Source organism: Tachypleus tridentatus, chromosome 10 (genome assembly GCF_004210375.1).
Source record: "Tachypleus tridentatus isolate NWPU-2018 chromosome 10, ASM421037v1, whole genome shotgun sequence".
NCBI classification, from domain to species: Eukaryota; Metazoa; Arthropoda; class Merostomata; order Xiphosura; family Limulidae; genus Tachypleus; species Tachypleus tridentatus.
Genome location: NC_134834.1, coordinates 114,803,804 through 114,817,045, shown reverse-complemented (window position 1 = coordinate 114,817,045; position 13,242 = coordinate 114,803,804). Strand labels below are relative to the sequence as shown.

The 13,242-nt window shown below is 31.6% G+C and overlaps 1 protein-coding gene and 1 pseudogene across 2 annotated transcripts; both read right to left on the bottom strand.

Moving 5' to 3' along the window:
- Window positions 1-1,904: 1,904 nt before the first annotated feature.
- LOC143230114 (uncharacterized) lies at window positions 1,905-12,573 on the bottom strand. 2 transcript variants are annotated; one of them, XM_076463164.1, is made up of 5 exons: window positions 12,457-12,573; window positions 9,508-10,249; window positions 8,390-8,570; window positions 6,358-6,459; window positions 1,905-3,053 (listed from the first exon to the last, which is right to left on the bottom strand). In XM_076463164.1, the coding sequence occupies exons 3-5, from the start codon at window positions 8,514-8,516 to the stop codon at window positions 2,794-2,796; spliced, it is 489 nt and encodes a 162-aa protein (XP_076319279.1). In that variant the 5' UTR covers window positions 8,517-8,570; window positions 9,508-10,249; window positions 12,457-12,573; the 3' UTR covers window positions 1,905-2,793. The 2 variants fall into 2 exon arrangements, with proteins under 2 accessions (XP_076319279.1, XP_076319278.1); XM_076463163.1 differs by having other exon boundaries at window positions 12,206-12,526.
- Window positions 9,808-10,203, bottom strand: LOC143228454 (longitudinals lacking protein-like pseudogene; annotated as a pseudogene).
- Window positions 12,574-13,242: the final 669 nt, after the last annotated feature.

Here is a 13,242-nt window from a genome sequence, read left to right as displayed (position 1 = left end):
TATCAGAAGTTCGTGTTCACTAGGTGCAGGTGCACATCAAGTTAATATTGATAACATCTCTATCAGAAGTTCCGTGTTCACTAGGTGACAGGTGCACATCAAGTTAATATTGATAACATCTATATCAGAGTTCAGTGTTCACTTGTGACAGATGCACATCAAGTTAATGTTGATAACATCTCTATCAGAAGTTCCGTGTTCACTAGTGACAGGTGCACATCAAGTTAAGGTTGAAAACATCTCTATCAGAAGTACCATGTTCACTAGGTACAGGTGCACATCAAGTTAATGTTGATAACATCTCTATCAGAAGTACCATGTTCACTAGTGACAGGTGCACATCAAGTTAATATTGATAACATCTCTATCAGAAGTTCAGTGTTCACAAACTTCCAAGATATATGTCAAGTTAATATTGATAACACCTCTATCAGAAGTTCAGTGTTCACTCGTGATAGGTGCACATCAAGTTAATATTGATAACATCTCCATCAGAAGTTCCATGTTCACTAGGTACAGGTAAACATCACATTAATATTGATAACATCTCTATCAGAAGTTAAGTGCTCACTAGTGACAGGTGCACATCAAGTTAAGGTTGATAACATCTCTATCAGAAGTTCAGTGTTCATTAGTGACAGGTGCACATCAAGTTAATATTGATAACATCTCTATCAGAAGTTCAGTGCTCACTAGTGACAGGTGCACATCACGTTAAGGTTGATAACATCTCTATCAGAAGTTCAGTGTTCACTAGTGACAGGTGCACATCAAGTTAATGTTGATAACATCTCTATCAGAAGTTCCGTGTTCACTAGATACAGGTGCACATCACATTAATATTGATAACATATCTATCAGAAGTTCCGTGTTCACTAGGTGCAGGTGCACATCAAGTTAATATTGATAACATCTCTATCAGAAGTTCCGTGTTCACTAGTGACAGGTGCACATCAAGTTAATATTGATAACATCTCTATCAAGTTCAGTGTTCACTTGTGACAGATGCACATCAAGTTAATGTTGATAACATCTCTATCAGAAGTTCCGTGTTCACTAGTGACAGGTGCACATCAAGTTAAGGTTGAAAACATCTCTATCAGAAGTTCAGTGTTCACTTGTGACAGGTGCACATCAAGTTAATATTGATAACATCTCTATCAGAAGTTCAGTGTTCACTTGTGACAGATGCACATCAAGTTAATATTGATAACATCTCTATCAGAAGTTCCGTGTTCACTAGGTACAGGTGCACATCAAGTTCATATTTATGACATCTCTATCAGAAGTTCAGTGCTCACTAGGTACAGGTGCACATCAAGTTAATATTGATAACATCTCCATCAGAAGTACCATGTTCACTAGTACAGGTGCATGAAGTTAATATTGATAATATCTCTATCAGAAGTTCACGTGTTCACTAGTGACAGGTGCACATCAAGTTAATATTGATAACATCTCTATCAGAAGTTCCATGCTCACTAGATACAGGTGCACATCACATTAATATTGATAACATCTCTATCAGAAGTTCCGTTCACTAGATACAGGTGCACATCACATTAATATTGATAACATCTCTATCAGAGTTCCGCGTTCACTAGTGACAGGTGCACATCAAGTTAAGGTTGAAAACATCTCTATCAAGAAGTTCAGTGTTCACTTGACAGATGCACATCAAGTTAATATTGATAACATCTCTATCAGAAGTTCCGTGCTCACTAGGTACAGGTGCACATCAAGTTCATATTTATGACATCTCTATCAGAAGTTCAGTGCTCACTAGGTACAGGTGCACATCAAGTTAATATTGATAACAACTCCATCAGAAGTACCATGTTCACTAGGTACAGGTGCACATCAAGTTAATATTGATAATATCTCTATCAGAAGTTCGTGTTCACTAGTGACAGGTGCACATCAAGTTAATATTGATAACATCTCTATCAGAAGTTCCATGCTCACTAGATACAGGTGCACATCACATTAATATTGATAACATCTCTATCAGAAGTTCCGCGTTCACTAGATACAGGTGCACATCACATTAATATTGATAACATCTCTATCAGAAGTTCCATGCTCACTAGATACAGGTGCACATCAAATTAATGTTGATAACATCTCTATCAGAAGTTCTGTGTTCACTAGATACAGGTGCACATCACATTAATATTGATAACATCTCTATCAAGTTCCGTGTTCACTAGTGACAGGTGCACATCAAATTAATGTTGATAACAATAAATATCTACATGTTAATGTAGTGTTAACAAAGTTGCACCAGGTTGGTAATCGAATAGCATACATCTACTGTTAGTTCATGTTAGGTTTATTTTGCAAACTGGTATATTAACAATATTTGTAACCTTCGAGTAACTGTTACAAAATATTTTATTCTACCATTACATCTGAAAGGGCTATCATTATTTCCCACGCATCTGCAATAATATTAATCTCACACAAAAAGTTTGGTTTTATTATGTACATGTTACTGTGAACTATGTTTTAAAATTTCTTATTATCAATATTTAAAAAAACTTAGATATTTACTTTGGATAACATATAGTATAGACTACACTTAGGATAAAATACAAATACACACTTTATCTACAAGTGAAATTCCATCGTCAAGCTGTATTTCAATATCTATAAATATTTCTTGAAGTAAACTTCTATATAAATAACTACCTACACTGAGAAAAGAACTGATGTAACAATGACTAGTGTAAAACAGATTGGCTGTAAAAAGTCATTCAAGTTCCAGTAAACTGTGAAGGGTCAGGCTCCTGATTATGAAAAGCAACGAAGATGGGTCATGAGTGTGGTTTTCCATGAGAAAGTCCTCATGCAAAAGGACAGGAAAACTTTTTCCTCAGTATAAGATGAATCTCCAGATGGCTTACAGTTACTAACATTATAAAATGTCTTTCCACAGACTGGACACATGGGCCTTCTAGAAAGAGGATCACGTTCATATCTGAGGTGATGATAGCTCCTAATGTTGTTTCTCCATCTTCCATGATGATAAAATTTGGTGGGATAGTTTGTTACTGAAATGGAAAATAACTCTGTATAGGACTTGTTTGTAGTAGAGAGAAAAGCTATATAATGTACTATCAGAGCTTTGCTGACCATGGGTGCTCGAAACCTGGATAAGGCTTATAAAACCGAAGTCATACTAATGTACCACAGAGAGACACTGCAAAGGACACACTAAAACACAAATAACAAAATTAAAACCATTATATAAAGTTCTGTAATACAAATAATAAAATCCTTGATATTTTGATGACAAAAAAAAAAACAATGACAACAAGGAAAAACTGTTAAATCATATGAAACCAATACGTTTAACATGTATAACAGAAACAAGAGACTAATTGTTTGTATTAGTTATGTAAGTTTAACATGTACAAAAGAAACAAGGGACTGATTGTTTGTATTAGTTATGTAAGTTTAACATGTACAAAAGAAACAAGGGACTGATTGTTTGTATTAGTTATGTAAGTTTAACATGTACAAAATAAACAAGGGACTGATTGTTTGTATTAGTTATGTACCTTTAACATGTATAACAGAAACAAGGGACTGATTGTTTGTATTAGTTATGTAAGTTTAACATGTATAACAGAAACAAGGGACTGATTATTTGTATTAGTTATGTAAGTTTAACATGTATAACAGAAACAAGGGACTGATTGTTTGTATTACATATGTAAATTTAACATGTATAACAGAAACAAGGGACTCATTGTTTGTATTACATATGTAAATTTAACATGTATAACAGAAACAAGGGACTGATTGTTTGTATTAGTTATGTAAGTTTAACAGCATTATAACAGAAACAAGGGACTGATTGTTTGTATTACATATGTAAATTTATCAAGTAGAACAGAAACAGCAGAATGATTGTTTGTATTAGCTATGTAAGTTTAACATGTAGAACAAAAAACAGCAGAATGATTGTTTGTATTAGCTATGTAAGTTTAACATGTAGAACAAAAACAGCAGAATGATTGTTTGTATTAGCTATGTAAGTTTAACATGTAGAACAAAAACAGCAGAATGATTGTTTGTATTAGCTATGTAAGTTTAACATGTAGAACAAAAAACAGCAGAATGATTGTTTGTATTAGCTATGTAAGTTTAACATGTAGAACAAAACAGCAGAATGATTGTTTGTATTAGCTATGTAAGTTTAACATGTAGAACAAAAACAACAGAATGATTGTTTGTATTAGCTATGTAAGTTTAACATGTAGAACAAAACAACAGAATGATTGTTTGTATTAGCTATGTAAGTTTAACATGTAGAACAAAAACAGCAGAATGATTGTTTGTATTAGCTATGTAAGTTTAACATGTAGAACAAAACAGCAGAATGATTGTTTGTATTAGCTATGTAAGTTTAACATGTAGAACAAAACAACAGAATGATTGTTTGTATTAGTTATGCAAGTTTATCATGTAGAACAAAACAGCAGAATGATTGTTTGTATTAGTTATGTAAGTTTAACATGTAGAACAGAAATAAGGAACTGATTGTTTGTACTAGTTATGTTAGTTTAAAAAGTAGAACAGAAAGATCAGAATGATTGTATATATCAGTTATGTAAGTTTATCATGTACAAAAGAAACAAGGGACTTATTGTTTGTATTAGTTATGTACGTTTAACATGTACAACAGAAACAAGGGAATGATTGTTTGTATTAGTTATGTAAGTTTAACATGTATAACAGAAACAAGGGACTGATTGTTTGTATTACATATGTAAATTTAACATGTATAACAGAAACAAGGGACTCATTGTTTGTATTACATATGTAAATTTAACATGTATAACAGAAACAAGGGACTGATTGTTTGTATTAGTTATGTAAGTTTAACACGTATAACAGAAACAAGGGACTGATTGTTTGTATTACATATGTAAATTTATCAAGTAGAACAGAAACAGCAGAATGATTGTTTGTATTAGCTATGTAAGTTTAACATGTAGAACAAAAACAGCAGAATGATTGTTTGTATTAGCTATGTAAGTTTAACATGTAGAACAAAAACAGCAGAATGATTGTTTGTATTAGCTATGTAAGTTTAACATGTAGAACAAAAAAACAGCAGAATGATTGTTTGTATTAGCTATGTAAGTTTAACATGTAGAACAAAAACAACAGAATGATTGTTTGTATTAGCTATGTAAGTTTAACATGTAGAACAAAACAGCAGAATGATTGTTTGTATTAGCTATGTAAGTTTAACATGTAGAACAAAAAACAGCAGAATGATTGTTTGTATTAGCTATGTAAGTTTAACATGTAGAACAAAAACAGCAGAATGATTGTTTGTATTAGCTATGTAAGTTTAACATGTAGAACAAAAACAGCAGAATGATTGTTTGTATTAGCTATGTAAGTTTAACATGTAGAACAAAAACAGCAGAATGATTGTTTGTATTAGCTATGTAAGTTTAACATGTAGAACAAAACAGCAGAATGATTGTTTGTATTAGCTATGTAAGTTTAACATGTAGAACAAAAAACAGCAGAATGATTGTTTGTATTAGTTATGCAAGTTTATCATGTAGAACAAAACAGCAGAATGATTGTTTGTATTAGTTATGTAAGTTTAACATGTAGAACAGAAATAAGGAACTGATTGTTTGTACTAGTTATGTTAGTTTAAAGTAGAACAGAAAGATCAGAATGATTGTATATATCAGTTATGTAAGTTTATCATGTACAAAAGAAACAAGGGACTTATTGTTTGTATTAGTTATGTACGTTTAACATGTACAACAGAAACAAGGGAATGATTGTTTGTATTAGTTATGTAAGTTTAACATGTAGAACAGAAACAAGGGACTTATTGTTTGTATTAGTTATGTACGTTTAACATGTATAACAGAAACAATGGACTGATTGTTTGCATTAGTTATGTTATTTTTAGAAGTAGAGCAGAAAGAAGAAAATTATTGTATATATCAGTTATGTAAGTTTAACATAAAAGAGAAAGAAGTTACTTATTGTTTATACTACAGTTAAATAGTGTACTGAACCTTCTAGTTGTAAATGTGAAGAAAGTTTAACAAATAAAGAATGGAAAAAAATACAATTCAAAATACATTTTTCAAACTTTTCACTACATTGTTGAATTTGTTGCTAAATTATGTTCAAAATTTAGAGACATATAAATAAAATTTGTTAAAAATTTTGTTCAAAACTTGTAAAGAAATTTGTCTTTCAGTTCTATAAAATTCAGAATTGTTTGAAAAGAGATTGTATTGGTGAAATTATTATCTTTCAGCACAATAAAATATCTTTGTTTCTATACAATAGTTTAACAGAATATACCTTCATGTTGCTGCTGTGAGAAGGTGCTTTGTTTGTTGCTTGGAAAAGTTGAACATCTCGTTTCCGTAACAACATTAGACAGTTCCTCATCATAACTTAGCACTTAATGATACAAGATAAAAGTATTAGCAAATTAACATTTTAAAGTATAAAAAATAGTCTTAAGAAGTTACATTACATAATGGTACACTAAATGTGTCCAGTTCCATAGATAATGATTACATTTCATAATGGTACACTAAATGTGTCCAGTTCCACAGATAATGATTACATTACATAATGGTACACTAAATGTGTCCAGTTCCACAGATAATGATTACATTACATAATGGTACACTAAATGTGTCCAGTTCCACAAATAATGATTACATTACATAATGGTACACTAAATGTGTCCGGTTCCACAGATAATGATTACATTAGATAATGGTGCACTAAATGTGTCCGGTTCCACAGATAATAATTACTAATCACATTACATTATGGTGCACTAAATGTGTCCAGTTCCATAGATAATGATTACATTTCATAATGGTACACTAAATGTGTCCAGTTCCATAGATAATGATTACATTACATAATGGTACACTAAATGTGTCCAGTTCCACAGATAATGATTACATTAGATAATGGTGCACTAAATGTGTCCAGTTCCACAGATAATAATTACTAATTACATTACATAATGGTACACTAAATGTGTCCAGTTCCATAGATAATGATTACATTTCATAATGGTACACTAAATGTGTCCAGTTCCATAGATAATGATTACATTACATAATGGTACACTAAATGTGTCCAGTTCCACAGATAATGATTACATTAGATAATGGTGCACTAAATGTGTCCAGTTCCACAGATAATAATTACTAATTACATTACATAATGGTACACTAAATGTGTCCAGTTCCACAGATGATGATTACATTGCATTATGGTACACTAAATGTGTCCAGATCCATAGATGATGATTACATTGCATTATGGTACACTAAATGTGTCCAGATCCATAGATGATGATTATATTGCATTATGGTACACTAAATGTGTCCAGATCCATAGATGATAATTACATTACATAATGGTACACTAAATGTGTCCAGATCCATAGATGATGATTATATTGCATTATGGTACACTAAATGTGTCCAGATCCATAGATGATAATTACATTACATAATGGTACACTAAATGTGTCCAGATCCATAGATGATGATTATATTGCATTATGGTACACTAAATGTGTCCAGATCCATAGATGATGATTACATTACATAATGGTACACTAAATGTGTCCAGATCCATAGATGATGATTACATTACATAATGGTACACTAAATGTGTCCAGTTCCACAGATAATGATTACATTACATGATGGTACACTAAATGTGTCCAGATCCATAGATAATGATTACATTACATAATGGTACAGAAAATGTGTCCAGATCCATAGATAATGATTACATTACATAATGGTACACTAAATGTGTACAGATCCATAGATGATGATTACATTACATAATGGTACAGAAAATGTGTCCAGATCCATAGATAATGATTACTGATTACATTACATTATGGTACACTAAGCATGTCCAGATCCACAGATAATGATTATTGATGACATTGCATGATGGAATACTAAATGTGTCCAGATCCACAGATAATGATTACTAATTACATTACACAATGGTACATGAAATGTGTCCAGATCCATAGATAATGATTACTGATTACATTACATTATGGTACACTAAGCATGTCCAGATCCACAGATAATGATTACTAATTACATTACACGATGGTACATGAAATGTGTCCAGATCCTTAAGAGTTGTTAATTATTCTAGTGTTCTGTAATTCTAATTCAATCTCTTAAAATGTCACAAAAATAACATGTAATTAAAATTTGTTTGTGATTATCAGATTCTGTTATTATTATTCCAAGAATGAAGTTTAATATGTTAAGAAGAGAGGAATTTTTTTACATGTGTATAAATTTTTGTTATTTTATATAGATGGTCCTACCTGGTTCACGTTTTATGTTGATACCTGAACTAGAAGGAGAAAGAGCTGGAAAGGAATCTTGAGACTGGGAATGTTGGAAGAAACTAGCAGAAGATGTTAACCTAACCTGAGGTTCCTCACCCTCCATGGCTACAAGATTTTTGCACAGTTTGTTGCTTGCTGTCACGTCTTTCTGTTGATTCTAATAAAATACATATGAAATGCTGTATCGATATATTTTCTCAATCAGTACAGTACACGGACATCATTCTATGGAAATACGTAACAACTACTGAGAAGAAGTTTAAGTTTTGTTGTTCTTCAGGATACTTACAACTTTTGTAGGAAACCCATACAAATATCAAATGTTAAAAAGTTGAAGATAGAAACATGTTAGCAATAATTCACTGACAAGTCCAGATGTAATTTATTTTCCTTGTTCTATAAACACATAATATTACATACATAAAACACTTGTACACACACACACATAAATGGTTATGAATGAAAAGCAGTCAACAAAAGATTTCAAAATAGTACATATAACAAGAAACGCATAAAAACTGTAGGTGTGATAACAATAAATGTGTGAAAACTGTAGGTGCGACAAGAAGAAACGTATAAAAACAATAGGTACGACAACAAGAATGGCGTTAAAACTGTAGGTACGACAACAAGAAATGTGTAGAAACTGTAGGTATGACAACAAGAAATGTGTAGAAACTGTAGGTATGACAACAAGAAATGTTCATAAGTGACATTTCTTTATTAAAAGTTTTTATTTTCAATATAATATAAATTTACACAAATGGGTTTGAAATGGAACATTTTATTTGCCCATCATCTTATCTCACCTCATCACAAGTTTCTAGCAATGTTTCCAGTTATCACATAAAGCATTCCTGTTACCAATGGAATGGTCATGTGTTGTAAAAATCAATTTATAGGTAAGGGTATTTATTGTTTTTCATTGATTATTGAAGAGTCAAATTGTAGTGTCTATCATCTTATCTTTGACTATAGAATCCCATGGTATTTAAATGTTTTTATTTTCACTACTTAAAAATCACTGAAATACCAACTTCACATTATTTATTGAAATAACAAATGAAACTGAAGAGCCTATCTTACAAACTTACATTATTGATTACTAATGAGTGTTCCAAGAAACTAGTTGGCTGCGACACATCATCCTGTGGTTGCAGACCAAAGGTTTTATCAATTCCTCTACTGGAACTCCTAATGTGTCTCTCCTTAGATTTTTGTCTACAGATGAATGGGTTATTTCCTTATGAGTAAAAGAGTAATGCTTCACCAACACTTCACTACTGTCTTTGTTATTAGGAAGGAAAGATGATGACTGTTTGATCATAGGGTTCTTCAATCCTTCTTTATCTCCCACACTTCTCTTTTGGTGAGATGTTGTCAAACTATTGGTTTTAGGCAGTGTTTTTTGTCGCTAGACTGGTGTGTTGAAGGACCCGACATCTCTGCGAGACCTCGAACTTGAAGAAACTTAGCGTGTTCAGAAGAACAGGAAGTTGCTCCTGACAAATGCTTGCCTCTCCATGGTACATAAAGTCAATGATTGCTTTAAGTTCACAAAACTTCATATCTCTTAAAACAATTATGGGATGCTTGCATGGATTTTCCTCAAACAAGCTTTCAAAGAAAGGGCTACAGGCAGACAGTACAATACGATGTGCTTTTAACTTCTTTCCTTCACAAGTTAACGTAACATCTACAAATGACTCTTGGGCTAACAACTTTTCAAACACTCCAACAAGATTTGAATGGTGGTTGTTCCATTTCAAACAAAATTGTTGAGATCCCATGTTGATGGTATAGCCTGCTCTGTCTCTTCTTCTTTGTTAGAAAAATCTAAAGGTAGGAGGATAAACAAAAATGTGAAATTCTTAAACACATCAATGATCACACGTAAACATTCTTCCTCATATCAATAATGTTCAATTTATTTTGCAATTACTGCACAACTTACATTGTGAGAAGTATTTTTTAATAATCTACTCATCAATAGTTCAAAAATAGTTTTCCTAATTACTCTCTTGACTTTATTGCATGCCATTGTATTTAGTGTAATTAGAAAGTGCACAATATAACATCATTAAGGGATTAGAAATGCCTTGTAAAGATATGAAACAAAATAAGGTTTAATTTAAAGCCTGACAAACCCCTCACTGCCAGATGATGCTCCTGTGGATAACCAATAACTTACTGTGACTTGCTGCTGTTGTTATTCTTATAAAGCTCCACTGCTTGATAACTACTGTATATTTTATTGGTTGTTGCTTTGGATATCAGTACAAAGCTGTACAACAGCTATCTGTACTAACCTTCCATAACAACATCTATCTTCCATACTTTTCAAATGATAAACTAGACAGAAGCAGCTATTCAATAGCATCCAATATAACTTTTAATGAAACAGTGGAATCTTATAATCTGTCACTTATAAAATGCACCCAAAGCATGAGTGTGTGCAGCATGGTTTTGTAGCCAGAGGACATGAAAATGGACCCTTCATTTCACAGTCTGGTACATTAACCACAAAGTCACATCCAGACCTTTATTACCACACTCTATTCAGTGTTGTTTCTGTTGTCTGACTGTAGAACATTTTTAAACAGTCATTTATTACTTCATTATGTGTTTGTATAGACTATGACCTATAAAGATGATAAAATAAGGCTAGTATCAGATGATTATGAGATAGCTGGGTTAATAAATTTTTCAAGTGGGATATCTCAGGGCTCAGCCTTAGAACCACTGCTTTTTGTATTTACACCTGTGACATAGACAAAGAAATGGTCAATAAATTATTTAAATTTACAGATGATATTAAGGTCTTGGGTGTTGCTGGCTATGAAGAGGACGTTACTGATTTACAAAAGGATTTAGATCATTTAGGGAGTTAGGTAAATTTATGGCAGATGAGTTTTATGTAGATAATGTATGTGGGTTATCATAATTGTATTATAAATGTACATTGGATAGAAATAACCTTCACAGTTTTATGAAAGAAAGAGGTCTTGGTATAAAGATTGATCAGTCTCTTAACCCTTCCAAGCAGTGTGCTGTTACTAGTGGTAGGAAAAATAGGATTTTAGATTGTATCTACACAAATATTTAATACAAGTCTAAAGAGGTTATAATTTCATTATAGAGATCACTGGTTAGGCCACATTTGGAATATTCTGTTCAGTCTTTGGCTCCTTACCTTATAAAAGACATTAAATTGTTGGTAAATGTTCAGATAAGGGTTATTAGAAAGGTGGGGTTGTCATATGAGGAGAGGCTAAAATCTACTAAATGTTCTTTAAAAAAAAAAAAGTTAGAGGAAACCTGACTGAGTTGTTTAAAACTGGTGTTGGTGCATCATCTGTTATCATATTTAATAGTAAAAATAGTTAGGCCTAGGGGACACAAATATAAATAAATATGAAACATGACCATGAATAAACCCTCCCTTCATTCTTAAAACAAATGTATTTCCAAAAGGGTAATTATGTAGTGGCACATTATCTTTCTACACTTTAAATTATGACACGTCAACAAGTCTTTATAACATTAAAGGAGAAGACTGCCACACATCCTTACACTCAGACACTGGGTATAACACTATGCGTAACATATATTGAATTTGAAAATTACAGTAAGGATCTCTCACACTGAAAAAAACAACAACAAAACGATTAAAACATTTTTTCTCAAATTCAAAGATTTCATTATGGCAGAAATGGTTTACACACATTTTAAAATGTTAATGTCTGTACTTAATACTGCAGATTAATTAAGAACTGCAAAGTATTTCTTTACCTAATATTGGTACTGTATTTCCAGTAAACAAAAAAGTACTTATGACATTAACACAGTACAATTGTAAGTCAACAACTTAGTATCTGTAACTTATAAGCGCAAATCAGGCCTACGTCACATTTGTTCACTTTATTCGTATAATAGTTAATACATAAACATATGTTCCTTCTTTCAACTTATTCACAGCAATACCATATCTAAAAATTAAATATTCAAGCTAATATCAGAATAAATGATAAAGGTATTTTTACCTTACTGTTCTAATACAAATTAGTGCATAAAATTAAAAACAACCATAGAAGGTTTATATTTAAAAGTTCCAAGTATTTTGGTTCTTCCAAAGAGACCTCTCCCGGAAATAAAAGTTCCTGAAAAGTTTATTTGTTAAACTTATGCACCTTTACAAAAAGTATTAAGTGAAATGTAGCAAATTGATAAGTTAGTTAGATGTAATATACATATACACATACAGTTTTTATTTCATTTTACTATAAAAAATATATGATGCAAAATGATAATTTTATTTCAACAATCAAAATTTTTAATCTGTTAATCTTTCAAACTTAAAAAAGTAAATCAGTGCTTTCACTATTTATTTACTAACTTTCCAAATTTTCAATTAAAATAGAATTATTGCGACAAACATACAGAGGCTTTTAAACGTCCGCAGCGGAGGCAAAAAGGGGGTATTCCCCTTGGAATTTCATACAGAATTTATTTGTATGTATATTTTAAAATGTGTATTAGAAAATAAAACTATTTAAATATAAATGACGAAACTGGATATCCACAAATGATCCATAAACAGCTAGAGAATCAAAGTTCAAGGTAATGAATGTCTTGCATTCTACGATGGCTACTATTTCACTCATCAGTATTAAAACTGCAATCTTGTTTTCTCACTTCTAAATTTGTTGATAACCATCGCCATCGATTCTATCATCGTCTTGTTCTTTTCTCGTGCTGATAAGATAAAATATATAACAGAATAGCATTTTCAGACATCTGATTTTAAATACTTTCTGCAGGAGACTCTC